The sequence below is a fragment of a genome, unplaced genomic scaffold (genome assembly GCF_019419815.1).
Source record: "Pyrus x bretschneideri cultivar Hongxiangsu unplaced genomic scaffold, Pyrus_bretschneideri_v1 Contig48, whole genome shotgun sequence".
Classification (NCBI taxonomy): Eukaryota; Viridiplantae; Streptophyta; class Magnoliopsida; order Rosales; family Rosaceae; genus Pyrus; species Pyrus x bretschneideri.
The window spans coordinates 2,646,133-2,667,142 of record NW_025999785.1 but is presented as its reverse complement, the minus strand read 5'-3'; the positions used below and the strand labels follow the sequence as shown (position 1 = coordinate 2,667,142).

The window sequence follows — 21,010 nt, the reverse complement described above, 5'->3', positions numbered from 1 at the left end:
TTTGACGAGATTATATATATGCCCCTGAAAGTAACCTTGTTGATTTTAATGATATTATATTTAAAGGATGTCCTCACACTTTCTTTTATCTTCACATATTCTCTGTTAATTTCTATTATTTGATTCTCTTTAATTTATTTAATTCGACAGCTAAAAGTTAAAAATATTATATAAAAATATTCAAAATATTAATATAAGTAGAAATATTGATATGCTAATTTATGAAAATATCAATGTATATATAGAAATTTATATAAGTTGTCTTCCATGAAAATTTTAGAAATTTTGATTTTCCTGTATCTTGTCAATACCGGCTAAAGTTTGCATATCACCACACCTTTTCTATATATGGATTCTTGATTTTTGAAATATTTTAATAAAAAATTCGACAATTCTATGAATATTTTAAACAACAATGAAAATTAAAAAAGAATGCATAAATAGTATAAACTTTTTAAATAATTCGGGCAGTGGCAGACAAGGGCTTCTCGCCGAGAACTTGTCCGTTTGTGAGGAGATTTATTAATAAAGGAATTTTTGTTCCCAAAAGGTCAATTTCAATGAGACAAAACCACAAGATTGCCACTGCACAATTAGCCGCCTTAATGGGCAAAAGGACCACACTACCCTAACGCTCACGGGTGGGCGCTCTGGACGTGTTCTACTTGAAAGGGACCCGACATGAACACAAAAATTCTTATTGACGTGGCACATGGTGTAGATCACGAGGTCAATTTGTCAAGGGGCATTTTTCATATTTCAAAAACAATTGATGGCCATTTTGGTCATTCAACGTGGCCTGCTTCAAAGGTGATATAGGTTTATGACGTGTCGTCAACCCACTATCGTGGTAGTAAACAAAGTAGATTAGTAGACGCGAGAACCCTAGAATTGACCCGCTCGTAGCATGAACAAGAATGTATGATTGTTGAATCGTTTCAATGGATATTTTTTTTGTTAAACAAAGGGGCTGATTGTTAAACCCTCAGTAGCATTGCATGAAGCTTGAATCAATTCACCAAGATGATTATCTGTGGCATCATGTGATATCAACTAGACAGCAATTGCTGAATCAGACTTCACTGAAAGATGTTGAACTCCTTTATTCTAACCTCCAAGCAAGTTGTAATCCCAAAAAAATGCCCTAAATTTCAGCGTTGAGAATCTCTCTACGCCCTAGATTAACACAAAACCCAACATCCTCAGCTTCAAAAGAAAACATAATATGGGAAAATTTTAGTGGACAAATTTTAGGAGATGCATAACCAGGTATTAGCTAGAAAAGAAAAACATAACATGGGATAAATTTTATACCTTATATAAATTGGAGAAAAACTTTTGCTGAAGTGTTTCATATCATTCGTAAAGTACCTCTCACAAAAATAAAAACAAAACAAAAAAAAAAAAAATCAGTATTTTTATTTCACTCGACCTTATACAATTTTCATTCGATTTAAGATTACGTTGGCCGGATCAGAAAACCCTCCAGAGTATAATCTTTTTCTCTCATATAGATAAAGGATTGCATGGAGATAGAGCCGTACTTTTAAATTAAGGTTTAATTAGTTAATCATCAATTCTTTTTGGTTTGAGAACGATTGCTGGTGATGAAACAAAACTTTTAATAGGGCTCAGGTTTATGATTTCAAATATTCCCTTTTTTAAAAGGTGCATTCTATTACTTTTGATCTTTACGAGTTTTTGTTTTATGAAAGTTCTTTAAAAAGGTTGAATGTTACTGAATATAACAACCCAGAAGGGAGATAAGTGTACGAAAATAGATATGAACGCCAAATCTCAACCGTACGTTCTGCAAGTGCTATGCAGCTCAGCTTGCTTTTTGGTCAAAATTCAGCTACGCATGCGGATGATGGGACTTTTGCATGGCCACGGATTTAGTTAACTGTTATATCTTTATTTGAATTTTCTCTGCATTTTTTGTTTTTTTTCCTTTTTAAAGTTATAATTAATGATACTTGGATATTTGAAACTGCAGCCATGCATGCATGTGAGTCTCTGTTTATATGTGCGTACGATCGCCGCCAAATTCAGTCCATCACATTATAGAGGACTACATTTGGCTCGTTATGCGATGAGAATGACATCTGCAGCAGGAATGTGCTAATAACGTATTGTTCAATACTAACTAAACAACGTATAAGCTTTATCTTATCCAAAACTAAACCTTAGGTTTTTGCAATCTTAGTCGCCAGTCCCTTGCTCCAATTTGGGGTCAGCGGCAATCACTCCCCACCTTCCTCCCAGCCTCTCTCTCCCCCTCCTTGACCCTCTGCCAACCCCTTGCTCCAATTTGAGGTCGGCGGCAATCACTCCCCACCTTCCTCCCAGCCTCTCTCTCCCCTTCCCTGACCCTCTGCCAACCCATTCATTGCTTTTATTCCATTCAATCCCTCCCCCTTCCCAATGTCGTCCCTTCCCCACCCCCCCCGGGGGTCTCCCCCCTCCCTACCCTCTCTTAGCTTTTATAGTGCCTTCCCTCTTCCCCTCCATAGCTCTTTTCCACCATTTTGTGAGTAACTCGTCCTTGGTTGTGTGCCTTTACCCAGATCCAAGTCATTCCCATTTCAAGGTTCCTCAAATTGGGGTTGGTTTGTGGTTTGGGAAGGTTTTGTGGTTGTTGATGGTTGGTTCCACTTCCATCAGCTTGTTTCCATAGCAGTGACGTTCCCTTTAACCGATTTGGTGGTTGCGCATCCTTGCACATTCAGATCTGGCAGACCTGCTGCCTGAGTGTTCAAATTTGACGGCGCCGCTGTCTTAGGTTTGGTCTTGGTTCATGACCTGCTCATTGAGATGAGCTGACCCATGGTCCTTTCTTAGAGTAGTGGTTGATTTCGTTGCCTCGACCTACAATGGCAAAGCCAGGAATTGACGGGGGGAGGGGCGAAGTTAAAAGATTGCAAGGTTCAAAAGAATAGCAACAACCAAATCCTTTTATATAGTAATGTCTTCCATAATTTATCAATACAAACAAATTACAATTGTTGCCGGCGAGGTTTCATATCATGAAAACGTTGCATAATAGGCTCATTATCAATAAAAGAAAATACATCTCTCTCAATGTAAACAAGCATGCTATCACTTAACCATTGATCTCCCATTTTGTTACGCAATGGTGTTTTCACAATCTTCATAGCAGAAAAAGCTCTCTTCACCGAAGCGGTTGCAACCGGTAACACCAAAGCCAATGCAATAAGCTTATACACTAACATATAGCTTGCACCTTCCAGTCTTCACCAACTCCTTTGCAAGATCACCAATTCCTCTCAATGATGAAAACTCAATATGCATCTTCATATCGTGAATGTAATTGTCAAGTTGAATTGGAAGATTTATGAGGTCCATATGATCAAAATCTTGAGGATAAAGTTGGGCTAAACGAACAATTTTTTCTTTGTCAAAAGATGCAAAATTATTCATCGGACTCAACACATGCCATACAAAGAAGCAATTCGGTTTCGGCGTTTACCTCATCAAAGCGATCATTCAATTCCTTTAATTGCGTATCAAGGACTTGAAAATAGAGGTCCACACAATAGTAATGGAAGTTTGTGAGTCTTGGAGCTTTACGCCTTGATTTTCCGGGTACGAAATGCAAATCCTCCATGTTAGGAACAACAATATCATGATCTTCACAAAACTTTTGCACATCATCAAGCAAGTCCCCAAAATCATCATCTCTCAAGGATTGTAGTCTTTGCTTCATACTTCCACTAACGCCATCGCATTCACAATATCTTGATATTTCTTTTGTAATGCTTGTGATAACTCGTTTGTAATTCCTAATATGAGTCTCATCAAGAAAAGGTGAAACACAAAATCAAAAGTTTGTATGTCATGGAATAACTTACTTGCTTCTCCAAATTGTCTTGGTTGGTATCATCTTTAATCCATTCAAGCACCTCCACCAAGGGTTCAAGCATGACAATAATACTCACTATAGTACCATAATGTGAGTTCTATGTGTATCACAAGGACGCAAGAGACTACTCTCTTGATTTAACCCTCTACTCGTTTCAAGATCACCAATATCAAAAGCTTTCTTAATTTGTTCTAGTTGTTTCTCTCTAAATGCATCACGACGCTTATACGATGATCCAATAGTATTGACCAAGATACTAGCATTGTTAAAGAAAATGTCGACACTCTCAATTCCCTTTGCAATGGCTACAAGAGCTAGTTGAAGTTGGTGTGCAAAACAATGAACATAAAATACTTGAGGATACTTGTTCAAAATCTTTGTTTTAAGGCCATTTAGCTCACATTTCATATTACTAGCTCCATCATAGCCTTATCCCCGTAACTTAGACATACTCAAATTTGTTGTAGCAAAGAATCTCTCGATAGCCTCTTCAAGCGAGCTACTAGTTGTAAAGGTGACATGTTGCACACCCAAAAACTTTTCAATTGCTTTTCCTTTTTTGTTCACATAACGCAATACCACCACCATTTGCTCTTTAGTTGAAGAATCACGTGATCCATCAACCAAAAGAGAAAAAAATGCACCTTCCATATCTTTAGTGATTGCATCTGTAGTTTCAATGGCACAAGCACGGACAAGATCTTTTTGAATATCGAAAGAAGTATACTTAAGATTCTTGGGAGCATTCTCAAACACAACTTTCCTAACTTGCTTATTATGCTTGGAAAGAAATTGCATAAGCTCCAAATAATTACCTCTATTGCTTGATTTGAACGATTCATCATGGCCACGAAAAGGCAAATCTTGTCCCAACAACCATCTTGTACACTCAAGTGAGGCATTCAATAAAGTACGATAATTAGTGCGAGCTTCATCAATTTTTTGATATACTATACTCCAACCACTTAAACTTATCAAACCAACTGATGATAAAACATCTTTGGTCACTAACTTTTCTTGGCATGATGTGGTCTCTAGGTTGACAAGGATCATTTTGGAGATAATGTCTACAAATTGCTTCACGATAATTAGGTGGATAATCAAGCATTCGACGTCTATGTCCAGAGTCTGCAAGAAGATTAGCCAATATTTCATCCAACTCAGTGGTCTCACTTTGTTGTGACCTACTAGGAATATTCGAAGGAGAACTTCTTGGAATATTTGAAGGAGGAGGAGGAATACTCGGAATATTTGAATGAGAAGGACTACTCGAAATGTTTGAAGGAGGATTTAAGCATTGTTTCTTATAGTATCATTCCATTTTGTAACTGTAAAATGGAAAGAAAAAAAAAATTCTTAGACTCTTAATCCTAGGGTAGACTATACTATAGTATGCATAATAACTAATCCAACCAACAATTCAATTAATCAATACCAATAAGTATACAAATTATTCGATAAATAAAAATTCAATTCAACTAATCATATGAATAATTGTAAACATAATGCATTATGTAATAATTCAATTAATTAATCAATAATTGAGAATTCAAATTTTAATTTTTACCCTAAAAAATAATTTCATAATTTCATATCAATAATCAATAACCAATAACCATATTAGTGCATTGAGTGCTTTACTATATGATTATATATCAATTAAACAAAATTCATTTTAAATAATTAATTAGGGTTAGGGATTATAAATTTAGGAATTAAAAAATTTACCTAAATAGTGGGTTTGATGGTTAGAAGCTGGGCCCTGGCGGTGTTGCTAAGAAATGATTGGTTTGATGCCAAATGGTGCTACTGTGCTGAGTGCTGACTGGTTCCGTTCCGTTTTCTGCTTCGAAAGGAAGATCAGCGGCTGCACTTTGCTGCTTTGATTGAAGGATGAAAAAGGAAAAATGACACGGAGAGAAGAAACTGAGAGATTGAATGAATGGGGGACATGCGGTCCCCCATATAATTTTTTTTTTCTTCTTCGAACTTATCAAAACGGCGCCGTTTCATTTTTTCTTTTTCTTTTTTTTTTTTTAATTTTTTTTACCAAGACCAAAACGACGTCGTTTTGACCTGGTTGTTTTTAAAAAAAATTAAGTCAGCTTTGCTGCGCGCAGAGCAGAACCAGACAGACCACCGGACACAAAAAGTAGCAGCAGCAGAACCGGTGGGTTTTCTGACAGGGGAGGGGCAAAATCAACGCTCCAGTCTTGTTTTTTCGGCTAGGGGAGTGGCAGCTGCCACTCCTCGCCCTCACGTGGCTTCGCCACTGTCGACGTATGAATGTTGTGGTCGTGTGTTTGCGATGGTTAGATGTTGTCTTCGCTTTATGCGTTGAGTTTGTGGTCTCATTTTTTAACAATGACTTTTTGTGGTCTCGCTCTATTGGGATGATTTTATGTGACCTCGCATTTATAAGATGACCTATGCGGACTCCAATATAAGTCTTGCATCTATCGTATTTTTGTAACAGATTTGTATTAATGACATTTTGTAAGGTTAGGACAGTGTTTATGGTAGCCGTATAGGGGTTTACTATTGTTTGTTTTACTGTGCAAATTTACTCCATATCAATTTCTTGGTCACTGAAGCTTATGTACCCAATTAACAACTTCTATAATTATTTGTGAAGTTTAATGAAATATCACCCTATCATTTCGTGTCAAAAATCAGCGTATAAGCTTTTATTTTATGTACGTTGTTCAATGCTAACTATATCGTTTTGACACATCCTGTCTCACAATATTAGAGCAGTTCCACCGGGGGTGGGAAAGGCCAGCACCCAGCCAAAAAACCAGCCCGTCACCCAGTGAAACCACTCCAGTCCAGCATTTTGACCAGCACTTAGTCCAAGCTGGTCTCCAGGCCAGCCCAAAATCGATAGAGGCGTGAGCCAGCCTGTATGACGCCATGCTGATGCTAGCGTGATGTCATGGGCCTTTATTTATTTTTTTTTTCTGCAATCTCCACCTGCACCTTCACCGCAATCTCCACCTCCATCATTCTCCATCGCGCCTTCGACGCTTCCTGATCCATGGAACCCCATATGATACACCCATACGTTTTCTTCATCTACACCCCATCTCAAATCCCTCCTTCACCGCAATCTCCACCTCCATCATTCTCCATCGCGCCGCCAATCCTGGGGCTCCGGTTGCTCTGCGCAGGGACCGCGCAGAGATAGCTCTCTCTGATTCAAGGAACAAGAAGAAATACCTGCTGGTCTTTCGATCCATATGAAATCAGGTGCATAATCTGCTTCCTCATTTGAAGAAGAAAAGATGGAGAAAAAAAGAGTGGGGAGAGAGATGGCTGGTCAGAGCAATAGGGGGAGAAAGGACCGGAGAAGGAATGGAAACAGTGGGAAGGAAACAAAAATGGTAGATCTTTCGAGAGAAAAGAAGAAAAAAGAACAAATAAATTAAATGATAAAATATTAATTGATATGAATAAAATATGGGCTAGGTGCCAGCGGATTTTTAGGGGTGTAAATGCTCTAGCCTATTACTGTACATTGGAGTCTATTACTATTTATTTGAGTGGATAAATGAGCTGGATGCTGGCGCAAAGTCTTTAGAGGTGGAATTGCTCTTAGAGTCATCATGCCATGAAAATTGCTCTATGTTTGTTCATGTGTTGTACGTTACCAACTTCCAGTTTCAGGTTACGTTATCAACATGTCGATGTCAGTTACAGTTAAACAGTTACAGACTTTGGTATTCCTACGCAAGAGCTAGCCCGAAAGGAAAATAATTAAAGAGGATTATATTCATTATATTATTTGCTTGGCCTAAACTAACAATAATATAATTCTAATGATCTGATTAATTAGCTAGCGATCGGGACGTAGCTACCTAGCTAGCTTGTCTTATATATGTAGGGTTTGTAGTTCAATTCGGATTTATCACTAATCAAGTATTAATATTCTATACAGAAACAAATATTGTATTAGTTAGTACGTGCGTGTGATTACAGCTATCTAGCTAGTCAGATTACGTGTTTGTAAATATATACTAAATAATATGATTATATGGTTGTAATCTTAAGTGCAATGTAACAATATATATATATATATATATATATATATATATGTCCAAACGGTCTTTGTCAAACTAACTCTCCGCCAACTGTGGAGTTTTTTAACGTAACGGTCACACTGTTAAGTGGTATTTTTATTTCTTGTGTTATAAACTTATAATACAAAGTGATGAGATAGTTAATATAATTGATATTTCATTACTCTAAGACATAATATTATGAATAAATATGTTATAACACAAGTAAACTGATAAAAGTACGTGACGGTAGTTTTATATGGTCTACATGACAGTGTTGTATGGTCATACGGAAAAACCCAAATGAACACAAATACAGGACGACTGAAGCAACAATAATCAGACATGGTTGAGGTATAAAATACTATTGTCCATATCAATAAGATACTGCATATACTATACGTCTTGCATTTTGTAGTCTTATTGCTCAACAGCCTCTACTCTTACATATACACACATCGTCAATTACTATTCATGACGCAAAGCAAAACAATAATTAGGCTTCCACATACATATAGTAATATATACCTATATTTGTCGGACTCGTAACACACAACATTTAGTTCTCATATCAAGACTTATTCTCTGTTCTCAAATCATAGGTCCCCTTAAAAAAAACTTAAAAACACTGATACTATGATCGAGTTGTATTTCTCTTCAATCATTATTAAAATCTCTTAAATTGACTATTATTTATAATTAGAATGCAAATCATTGTGTGGCATATCGTAAATCTCTCACCGCTTTAAAAATATTATTATACTGGAAAATATAAATAACTAAATAAACTTGTAATATTGGTCCATATAAGTGGAGGCATATGCATGCATTTACCTCAGTTAAACTTTCCATCGCCCATGTCAATACTGATCCGCAATCATTGGGGCAAAAGGTCGATCCATCGAATTTTTAGTCAAGATTCGTGGTTATTGGAGCTAGTAAAAGCAAAAATAGTTGAGAAGATTCGTAGCTATATATTAGATTTAAAATGATTAACATTCATACACGTAGACTTAGATAAAGTGATTAATCATATTAGTTGTACACTTACAGAAAATCATTTGGAATGGTTACCGACTGACCGCCATTTTTATTTGAATAAAGACCAGTTTTTCCCGTTCCCATAAATAATATAAAAGGGACCAATTAATGTATTAAAAATAGCTTGTTCTTAGGAGCTTCTAATTTAGCAAGTGAATGAATTTAGCTATCAACTAGGTAAGCAAAACTTGAAGATTAGGAACTGTTTTTAAGTTGACATTGACCCATGCACGTTCGCCATTTTACAGAGAAATGATGCGTTTGTTGGAAAGGGATCCTCTCCAGATCCCTTCCATCAAGTTAATGAATTCGGGCCCTTGAAATGTGATCTAACAGGGGGTCCCTTTAAAGTTAAAGTAACTTTAGTTGTTGGATCAAATTTCAAGGATCCGGATTCCTTAACTTGGTGGATTTGGTGGAAGGGATCCGAAGAGGATTCCTTTCCGTGTTTGTTCTTGTCGCTCAACTCTCTTTTGCCTATCCAAAGCCAAAATATATAAAAGTATGCGTAAAGAGAAAAAACTATGTGAAACTTATTTCTCTTTTAAATATTTTGGAACTTGTTTAGAAGTGCTTTTAAAATGACTGAAAATGCTTTTAGTGAAAATGTTTTTGAAATTAATCCTTAGTAAAACCCAAGTAATCATGAAAAAGAAAACACTTTAACTACTTCGTATAAGAAGCACATTTCTGGTAATTCTTTCAAAAAGCACTTAAAATGATTTTAAAACCCAAAATCAATTTTACTACAAACATTTTCTTGATTTTAAAAACACTTTCAAACAATCTTTTTATAGTTTATATATTTTCAAATAAATTGGCCATTGAAAATCCATAAAAGGTCTTGGTAGCCCTTCCAAAAGCGAAAAAAAAAAAAAATATTCACTTTCTAGCTTTTTTTGTTATTGGGATCGGGGTAATAATTGGAAATCTACTTTCAAAACAGAACCCAAGATTTTGCTGTCTCATTTCGGGATGAATTAGAAAGTGGGGTGTCATCAAATCATCAAATCATGAATCAAAAGGCCAAAAGGTTTTCATCCATGGAATGAGATCCATTTGAGTCTTTATGTTTGAAGTACGCGGACTGATACACCGTTCAAGAGAAAAGAAAGTGATCTAAGTCGTTTAAGTTTTTGGGTTTTTGTGATGTGGGTTTGTGTGATGAGTTAATAGGGGTTGTATGATTGAAATTGAATGGTCTAAATCCCTCAATTTGTGGGCTCTAAACACATAGAACCATAATGGATTTCAAATTCTCAATCCTTCATCTACAATGGTAGGTAGAATCATAGAACAAGAGACTGCTTTGCCCTACGACATTTACGATGATCATTTAGTCTTGCGGATTTTGTATTTACTTTTTTAGACGAAATTCTTTGTTCAAATTGACGAAATTCTTTGTTCAAATTTCATAAACGAAAATGGTTGAATTAATAAACAAGAATGAAAATTTTCTTGATGGTAGACAATTAGCTAGGATATATAAGAAACAAGACGAGTCTATTAGATGGATAGTGATGTGAAAACTCGGGAAGAATATCTTGCAAAGCTAAAGATCCCAAGAACATGCTAAAATTAACATATTTGCCAAAAACAAATATATTAGTATTTTAAACTAGGAAGGTGCATGCATGGGCCCGAAGTACCGAAGTTACTTACAAGCATCGTCGATCGACTCTATCTGAGTCATTCTCTTCTTTTATCTCCCGTCGTCCTTGAATTTTTGGCAAAATGTTGACATTTTGTTCTCAGTTAGAGAGAACGTCACGCTTTTTTTAATTTTTGACGTATAGGGAAATTCTGAATCAAAATTATTGATTGTGATTGATTTTGATTTTACTAATTCTCTATTTGTGAATTAAGTTGATTATATTTTCTTAATTATTGGCGCCAAAGATGTCCCATTAGTGCCAAAAGGTGTGGCCAAAGATGAAAGATGCATCATTTTTTCTTTTCAAAACCCAACTTTTTGATGAAAAGAGGAAAAACATGTAAAATGATTACAGGAAAGTTCCCAGGCAATAGGGCATATAGGTCCAACTCAACATTATAAGACCATCTCCAATCCTGAAAATTTAAGTTAGAAAAGTTTAAGTCATAACCCATAAACTGTTGGAAAATATTAGTATTTATGTTTATTTTAGTATTTGGGTTTTGCTTGTTAGTTTAGGAATTGAGCCTAGCCCATCCGAGTTAGGGTTTCTTAAGTTTAGTTCTCTATAAATATTGATTGTAATTTAGTTTGAAAATCAAGTTACTCATGATGTAGCTCTTGGTATTTTGTAATTGTTTCAACATTCTTATTTGTTTAATAAAATTCTTATTATTTTGTAATTTTTATTGTCACTCACATTTATATTCAACTTGGTATCAGAGCAGGTTTCCGCTTCGTTCTGTGCCCTTGCTTCTTCTTGGTCACTTTGTTTAAGTTTGTTTTTTTTTTGTCTTTGGATATCCGGTATTGACAGTCGTGGTAGTCCGAAAAAAAAAAGGGTTGTCATTGTTCATCGTTCGCTCTTGTCCTGTACTCTAGCATCTGACCTGCATCCCTAGAAATCTCACACCAGCGGGTTTTTTGAGTTTCTGCACTTGTTCACTGGAGTTTTGCAATTGCTAGCACAGAAGAAAAAAACAGGAAAAGAAAAGAGGAGAGAAAAAACGAAAAAAAGAAATAGTGGTTTGTTTTTTTAGAGGCCCACACGGGCATGAAAGAAATATTGGTGGTTTGGTTGTTTTTAAGGCCGACATGGGTGACTTGAGAAGGTGGTTGTTTGGCTTGTATTGGGAAGACCGTTTTTGCGACAATCGCTCGAGTGTTTGAACTGGTGACCACTCGAGTGACGTTGTGTACACGGTAAATTGGATTTTTTGTTGGTTTATTCGGAAGTTCGCAATTGGCACCGGAAAAGTTTGCACTAGTATTGGTATTTGTCTTGCACTGGCATTGGCATTAGCATTAACATGGGAATCTTGCACGAGCATTGGCATTAGCATGGGAATCTTGCACTTGCACTAATGGAATTTCGTATTGAAATTGGCATTGGAAGTTAGCATAATAAAGCTTGCATCCACATCGTCCGTTGGCAAACTCATGTCGTGTACAGCCATGAGTTTGATGGGTATGTTGGAAAATATTAGTATTTATGTTTCTTTTAGTATTTGGGTTTTGTTTGTTAGTTTAGGAATTGAGCCTAGCCCATCCGAGTTATGGTTTCTTAGGTTTAGTTCTCTATTAATATTGCTTGTAATTTAGTTTGAGAAGTAAGTTACTCACAATGTAGCTCTTGGAGTTTTGTAGCCGTTTTGGCATTCTTATTTGTTTAATAAAATTCTAATTATTTTGTGATTTTTATCATCACGCACTCTCATATTCAACTGAAACTGCCTTTTTCATCCAATGTTTATGGCTTAAATTTTAGCCCGAGAGTATTAAATTATGATTTTAGTCTTTTTTTTTGGTAACTTTTTGAAAATAAAATTTTTGTAGATTTTTCTAATTTATTTTCATGAACATTTTAACTTAAAAATATTTAAATTCCAATAAATAATTAAAAATCATACAAATACATAGGTATTTATAAAGTTTTATGTGAAATTTGACTTAAATAAATTCTTTAAATTATTTTAGACGTTTGATTTAATTTTGGGTCATCATTTTTTTTTTTTTTACATTAGATTTGATCTCATTTGATCACAACCGTTGAATTATAGGTAAAAAACAAAAAAATGTTTGAAATATGACAGTTTGGTGGGTCCAGAATAATTTAAGCCACACTAATATTTGGGGAAAATCTAGCCCAAAAATATATTTTTTGTCCAAGACTTATTTTAGCCCAATGGTTGGAGATGGTTTGGGGAAGGGGGTTTGAAATTTTATATTTTAAGTTTTATCCCATAAATTGGAGATAGTCTAAAGAAACCAATCTGCAAATTGGAATTAAGTATGGACCATTTTTTTGTTTTACAAGCGATATTCTACCTTAAACTAATCGAAATTGTGAGAAGAGAGCTTCGAACTCAATCAAATACATACAAGCAATGGTGAATGTACATTGGGACCAAGTGAAGGTCTTCCGATGACTCAAACTAATCTAAATTGTGAGAAGAGAGCTTCGAACTCGATCAAATACATACGAGCAGTGGCGAATGTACATTGGGACCAAGTGAAGGACTTCCGATGACTCTTCGAATGTTTGGTACTGATCCCTTTTGTGCCTATCAAGTGTTTGATATAATGTCTGCTAGGCATATCTCGACAGGTTGCATCGAAAACACTCGACAAATTCTCTCGATATCACTCATCACATTGAATCGGCATATGTCGATATTTGTTGACATGTGTGCAACATGATTTGGCTGATGACAATAAGCTTGCCAAAGTGTTCGACGAAATGACTTAGTGAATAAACTAAATTTGTTTTGCACACTTCTATCTAAAAAACTTGTATTTTAACATTGGGACTCCCGAAGGTTCGAACCCTAGATCCACCACTGCATAAGAGGAGCATATTCGCTTTAGCTAATGTATTATGTAACTATACCCACGTATGGAGGAACCAAATATATATTTTTCTGTTCTTTGGTATGAGTAGGAAAAAGTATAAATTTTGCCAATTAACATGACACAACCGTGTTTATACAAAAACATGTAATCCAATATCCTGTTAGATAGGGTTTTGTGTTTCTACGTATACGTTCCGTGTTTAAAACCCCCTCCCAATATAATTGTTCACACTCTACCGCCTCCCCTTAATATTAGTTTTTTTTAATATTTTTTTTTAAGCAAAGGGTAATCACTATAGTCAACGAAATTATAGCAACGGTCAAATGGGTCAACTAATAAGGCATTTCAATCTAAGCAGGCCCATGTTTGGAAGCCTATCTAATATTTGAAGGCTTGAAGCCCTAACATACAAGACCCAACAGACCAAAGCCTATTTCAAGCCCTAAACATTTAAGGCCCAAAGACTAACCAAATGACTTATAACATCAAGGTGTTGAAAGCAAATGCAAAACCCCACTTCCATTTGATATGTATGCTGGGGCCAATGACACATTAACGGCTAAAGCCACCGTCTTGTGTCTGAGCGACTGACTTTAGCATTTCTCATGTGTGGAATCGGGTGTGCTGGGCAAGAACTATGATATAACAGGACAGCCAAAGGACTAGGGAATAGAAACCAAATTACAGGGCACAAAATAACAGTGAGATTATGAGATGTTCTATATAGGATATAGAACTAACTTTCTATCAACAAAAAAAAGGGCCCACCAAACCTTAAAACCCTGCTGAAATAGAAAAAGTGCCAACAAAAAGGTCATCAAAACCAGCCTCGGATCTTTTTCCGAATATATGTTTAACTTACAACCATGATGAGTTCATAAGAGATTACCAGAAATTAAAGTTCTGTTCATCATGTCAGACTATATTATCTATGCAAACCCACTAACTAAACAGTTTTGGAAGAAACTTGAACAGCAAGTGACCCCTTGAAACAGTCATCCATAGCTCAGACGAGAAATTTCTTAGTTACCCCAAAAACCATGAATAGCCATCAAAAGTGCTGTCAAATTCGCCTAGTTTAATCTCCTATCATTGAATTTTCGAAAATATTTGACAATATTCTTGTCCATCTGGAAGACTTCACAGTTACTACTTTGTGCAGTTTTGAAACCACTTTACAAATCAAAAGAGAGATTAGTACCTTACCAGGGTTAATTCTTCCGAAAATCACAACTTCAAGATGACATGAGTCTTCAAACACACCTAGAGGCTAGTTGACCACTTTTCTCCAGTTTGATCAAGAGGTTTGCTACCCGTATCTTTGCTAACATTCAAACCTTCGTTCACCTCGCTTTCTTCTGAAGCCACAATTCCACTAACAGTATCAGCATGGCTTGAAGTTACCCTGACTCTCTTCCGGGCCTTGCGGGAGGGTCTTGAGACTTGATTTTCCCCAAGGATATCTTCTGAGCGGTTTTTTCTCTTTTTAATGCCTAATAACCCGTCTGCAAGAGCTTCCAATGCTCTAGCTGTTAGCGGTCGGTTTCTTGTGCTTTGCCTCCTGGAGATCATGTTAAAGGTACTCAAAGTGTCTACAACATGTGCTTCACTTGATGGGAGGCACAGGCTGTCTACATTTGTTTCCAAGTTGACCACAACAACTTTTTCACTGTTTCTACTGTCCATCAAATCCTGATGTAAGTTTAGGATGGATGATTCCTGGTCTTGATGATTCTCATTCTTCTCATGCGACATGCGCTCACCTGAACAATTCCCACCATGAGTTTCAGAACTACTCTCCTTTACTGGACTACCTTCAGCAAGAGAAGCAATTGATGGCTCCCTTTCAAGAGGACCCGCTAGAGAAACAACAAGCTCGCCTGCATCTAGAGAATTCAATGGGCCATGGGATCCCACTTGTTCTGACTGCAAACCTTGAGAGCTACTGTTGACGAGGCAACCTGTTTCTGACTTAGCACAAGCAGCTAATCTTCGGCGTTTGGGGAGAGAACCTACAGAATTTGAATGTCTATGTTTCTCTTTCCGACTAAACTTATGTAATGTAGTCCTCTTCGGCTTCTTGTCATCAGACATCCCCTTTTTTTTATTCGGGTGGCCTTCCATTTTTTCTGTAGAATCTGAGCTATTTTTTACTTCCATTTGGTTTGTACCACCAATATCAGATATATCCCTACGGCAGTTGTCGCTGAAATTATTCACTTCACCATCCAATGAAATATCAGCAGCATCAGGCTTATGCTTGCCCAGTAAATCCGCAAACGAATTTTCTTCAGTTTCTCGTAAAAGACCAGTTGACTTAGAAACACTTTCAAACACAGTTGGCGAGCATCTCAGTTCTGTAACTGTTGATGATTTTCCTCTATGAACTAGACTGGTATCGACAATTGTGAACCTCTTACGCTTCAGGTGCTTGGCCATATTGGTTTTACTGTTCAATTGCATTTCAACAGTATCATTTCCATGTCCATTTAATTTATTCTCACAAGAGTCCCCTTCATTTTCTCTTGAACAATTGGGTTGTTCCGAATTACTTTGGAGTTCAACTGGTGAGTATTTCAGTTCCACTATGCCGCGTGATTTTGCTCCATGGACCAAACTGGTATCGACAACAGTGAACTGCATGCGGTTTGGTTTGCTAGTAACGACCCTTGGTTTGAGGTAGCAATGGCGTTGATGATTAGATAGATCATCCTGGTCTGATGTCGCCTCTGGAACAAGTTCTTCTTCACCTTGAAGCTGAATAAGTTCTGGTTCAGATGCCACTTTGTTCAGAACATCACTAACAGAATCAAAATACTGATCTCCCCTTGTCAATTTTCTTCTTTTGAACTTCTTTATGCCAGGCATAAGAAAAACCAAAGAAAATGTAGGTTGCTCAGAATGCCATCCATTTGCTAGCAAACGCGGCCAAACAGCCTCCCAAAAGATATCGTTAGATCGCCCTTTGCTCAACCGAACTCCTCCAGTCAAATATTTAATTATTTCGCTGAATGTAAGAGAACTAAACGCTTTGCAAGCTGGTAATTTTGGACAAGCTGGAAGCTCCTGATTGTTCTTTCCAGGTTCCAGGGCAAAGCCTGTGAGATCTTCTTTCCCTTTCCCAATTCCTATAGCTTCCACAAGGACACGAATGCCAACAATGGACTTTAAGAAGGATACATATTCTTCTAGAGACGTTGTCCCCTCTGCAAATAATTTGTAACCCTGCTAATAACAGATCACAGGAGAAACGAGGAGTGAGAATCATAACATTTAGCTCTCAGATAGATAAAGAATATTCAAGCTACAGCGACATTCATAGGAGCGTTTGTAATCCATTTCTCAATCTGAGCTAAGAATATGTTATACAAGAATCAATCTATTCCGAACCATGAAATGTTATGCATCTGACTTGTAACAAGAGAACGTCAACATTATTATTAATTGTCATTGTTAATAGAGAACTATTGAACTGAGGAAAACAAACTGCCATGAATAAAATTCAGCAATAAATACGTTAACTCTCAATTCTGTTGCTATATAACAACTCTCCTATCACCCTTTAAAGAGCAAGAAAAAGTGAATGAACAATACGAAAGAAGAGAGACTGGAGCGGTGAAGCCATGGGAGTACAAAATGGTATCAACATGCTTTAAGTGCACTGTCAAACAAAATATACTTTTCTGGAATCTACAGCATAATAGCAAGGTTTCCTTTTCGACTTCATTGCAAGATGAAAAAAGAAATGATGGTAAATTTCAGTGACATACAACAAGTATGTACACTATTATAATTATTGATCCTATTAAATTATGTTCCAGGGCAAAAAAATATCACATATATACTTAAATAGCGAATCATGAAGTACCTCTGATAAAGATTTTTGAGATTCTTCTGAGACATGAGGAATTATACGAGATAACAGCTCCCGTTGTCTCCACCCTGTGAAAATTTTCTCCCCGAGTATACATTTCTTTCTTCTACTTTTCCGGCACTCTGACCATCTGCGGTATGCATCAGACCTATAAAACTTCCCATAATAAAATGACAGTATTTCTCCCATGGCTTTGTTCTCCATGAATCTCTTCACCTGGTAAAAGCTCTTCCCGAAAATGTATAAACCCAGAAGAAAGCCATCCACTTCAGCATCACTCCAAGTGCTTCTTGATGAACCGGGAACTGGATAACAGCACTTGCTTCTCAGCGACTGATTCGCATTCTCTTCCACCACCATCAGCTCAATATTTTCTGCTTTTGATTCATCTACCTCGTCCAACCCAAATAACAAGGGTGCAACTTTGAGTTTTGAACTTTTCTTCCTCAGTCTAGTAGGATCCTTTTTTCTCTTTCTAGCTTCCTTAGAACTCTTTCCATTAACCACATTATCAGGGTTAATTGGAGATTCCAGCCTGTGATCTTCAATGTTATTCACTTCGTCAGAATATACAATTGGTACGGGCAAACCAACTAGAAAGTAATGGGAACCATCAACAACTTTTGAATGAGCGGGATTAGTCAAAAGCTTATACTGCTCAGCGTCCATAGTCATGGAAGGGATTTCCACTTGGTACGCATCACCAACTCGGGGAGCCACCTGCTGCTCTCCGAACATATTGCTTATGTCAGGACTACCTGGATCAAATAAATGCTGAACAGATGTCTCTTCGATGCAATTACCAACATCATCTGGCTGATCTGATTCCATCTGCCAAAGTTTATAGAAACATAACAATAAACACTTAGGATTGGAAAAAGGCATTAAACCTTCACCATGAAACCTTCAGCATACTGCATTGGGTTTTATTTGTCACTATCATCATCTCTCCCGAAGCCAACGCGGTCTATTAATTATAAACTTGGGGATGCAGATCCTAACGAAAAATGAAACCCAAATAAAGATATCTACAAAGAGAAAACGACCCCTGAATGAAAAAAAAAAAAAAACACATAAAAGCAGATAATTTCAAGATCACCAAACCAAATTCAGATAACCAACCTAGATCTATATCGATAAAGGACACAACAACAAATGCTATCAAGCATGTCGAAACAATCGACACAACAGTTTCACGAAAACAAAAGCCAACAAATAACGAAAATCAAACGTGTACAGCACTCTCTGAGACAAAAACGCAGAAGCTTATGCAAATTGCAACCAAAATATTACAAATTTACAGCCAAAGCAAATAGCATTCAAACCAAACTTTCATAGCCAAACCCTGATCGGATTCTCGTATTAACCCACAAAATTTAGCTCATATAAAACTCCAGAAAAATGCAAACAATAACAACAATGCAGAGAGTTGTTTCACAAGCGTTACAAACAGTATGCAAAAGAGTATTTAGAGAGAGAGAGAATTCAGTAGTGGCTAACCTCCATGGAAGAGCTTGAATGTCAAGAACCCACGTGAAAAACAAGACCTGCGCAAATGGGTTTTCGCGTTAAGCTTTGATTCACATCTATTACCAAACTTTACTATAATATCAAACACATCGACAAAAAAGTAGAGCAAATAAATAAGAACAAACCAAACACAGCCTTAAGAGTTAAGAGAGAGAAAGAGACAGGAGAGAGCGAGAGAGTACCTGGTTCAAAAGAGATAAACTTTCGTATGGGTTCGCAGAGGTGAATTCACAGGCTCTGAAGGGAAGCACAGAGTGGAGAAGTGAGAACCAGAAAAATCAAAGTGTCGTTTGGTGTTTGCATAGAGAGGAAGGAAGGCTTTATAGGCTAGGAGGAGGAGGAGGAGAATATGTATGTCTCGTGTCAACAAAGAGTTTTCATGAAAAAATAAATGAAAAATAAAAAATAAAGACTCCAAAAATCCAATTGACAAATCAAACATTTCATTTTAAGTTGTCGCCAATGATTGTTTGGCCCAGCAACACCGATATTTTCATTATCAGTTAAAAAGAAGATTTGAGTGTGAATCTCATGAAAACTTTAAGTTGTCGCCAATGACTGTATGGTTCATTACAGTCAATATTTTCATTGTGCTAAACAAGAGATCTGAGTATTATATTTGTCGTATGAACCTAAAAAAGTAAAAACGGATAAGATTTGAGCAAACTAGCGTAAATGGGAAATTACAACGTTGTCCCTTCGTGATTTGACCAAAATACTCAAATTATGAAGCCTTATAAGATAAAAGAAATTACAACTTTTTCTGTGTCCTCATAATACTCAAATTTCGTTAGATATGTTTTCTTTGTTATTAGTGGAAAGTGGAGATTTGAACTTGTGACCTCTTACAAGGTTGAGAAAAAAAACACGGTCGAACACAAGGACTAGTTGAACAACATTAACTCAATCTAAAAGTGCTCATTTAACAAGTGAAACAAAAAAAATTATGACCAAAATAATATCTGGGTTTAAATCTAGTGAATTTGTTGAGTTTAAACCAAAAAAAAAAAATCTCATGAGTTTGTTGAGTTTAAACAAAAAAAAAAAAAGGATAATCTTCGAGCAAACTTGTGTAAATGAGGACTGAGAAATTACATCATTATCCCTTTATAATTTGATTGAAAAACTCAAATTATGACGCTTTCTTTAAAATAAAAATAATAAATTAGGACTTATTCGTGTCCTCCTAAATACTCGACTCTCATACGAACATTAGCCATTGTATAAATTATTTTAAACAACCTTAAGTCGATCTTATGGAAATACCCATTTAGCAATCGAAAGTGAAAAAAAATTAAGACCAGAAGTAATAGAGGTGAAAGAAATGCCAGAAAAATATTGATAATATCGGCAAGATAGAAAGGATATTATCGCTTTTTTATGTTCGAATTTTTTTTATTGTAGCATGAATTTATCACGAATTTTTCAAATTTATAATAAAAAATATCAAAAATTTATTGATTTTTTTTATTCTGTTGGACAGGGTTGCAAACTCTGAACGTAGTTTGCTCTTGGTCATTACTTCACACTTAACCCTCACCCCTAAACTAACCCAAGTGACATCTTGTCACTACAATTTTATATCATTGGAAGTGTCTAAAAGATAAGATGCATGCTTAAAGGTTGGTGTAAAAGTTGAGTAGTGAAACATGCAAAATGTTTATCTTCAAGTGCATGATGTGTTGGCAATTACATGATACTTTTGGATGCTGAAAAGTAGACACGTTTGTGTGCCAAGTATATATGAAACATTGGCTACAAACTCATATGTATGCAAATCATGTAAAACCTAGAACCTACCTTATAAATCTTGTTCCATCACTTCAAAAAACGACATGAAAAAGCTTATCGAGATATACTTCGGATCGTTTCTTTTCCCTAACAACTGTCTCAAAATTTTCATCTTTGAAATGTGACCAAATTTAAGTCTCACATGAATAAGTTTGATCTTCTTGTTAATTTTCATATTTGAAATGCGAGAAAAATTAACTGTTCACGCACTCATTTTTATCTTTTACACATACTTTGTTAATTTTGTCATTTGATCTTCTTCAGTTTATTCGATCTGACGACCAAACATTAAGAGGAATATGTGAGAGATAACAATTAGGTGTAGA

At 36.2% G+C, this 21,010-nt stretch overlaps 1 protein-coding gene across 1 annotated transcript; it reads right to left on the bottom strand.

Moving 5' to 3' along the window:
- Positions 1–14,289: 14,289 nt before the first annotated feature.
- Positions 14,290–19,231, bottom strand: LOC103965331. The gene is made up of 4 exons (XM_009378372.3): positions 19,076–19,231; positions 18,864–18,910; positions 17,358–18,194; positions 14,290–16,714 (listed from the first exon to the last, which is right to left on the bottom strand). Exons 2-4 carry the CDS (start codon positions 18,867–18,869, stop codon positions 14,753–14,755), a joined length of 2,805 nt encoding a protein of 934 aa, XP_009376647.2. The 5' UTR covers positions 18,870–18,910; positions 19,076–19,231; the 3' UTR covers positions 14,290–14,752.
- Between the last annotated feature and the right edge of the window lie 1,779 nt (positions 19,232–21,010).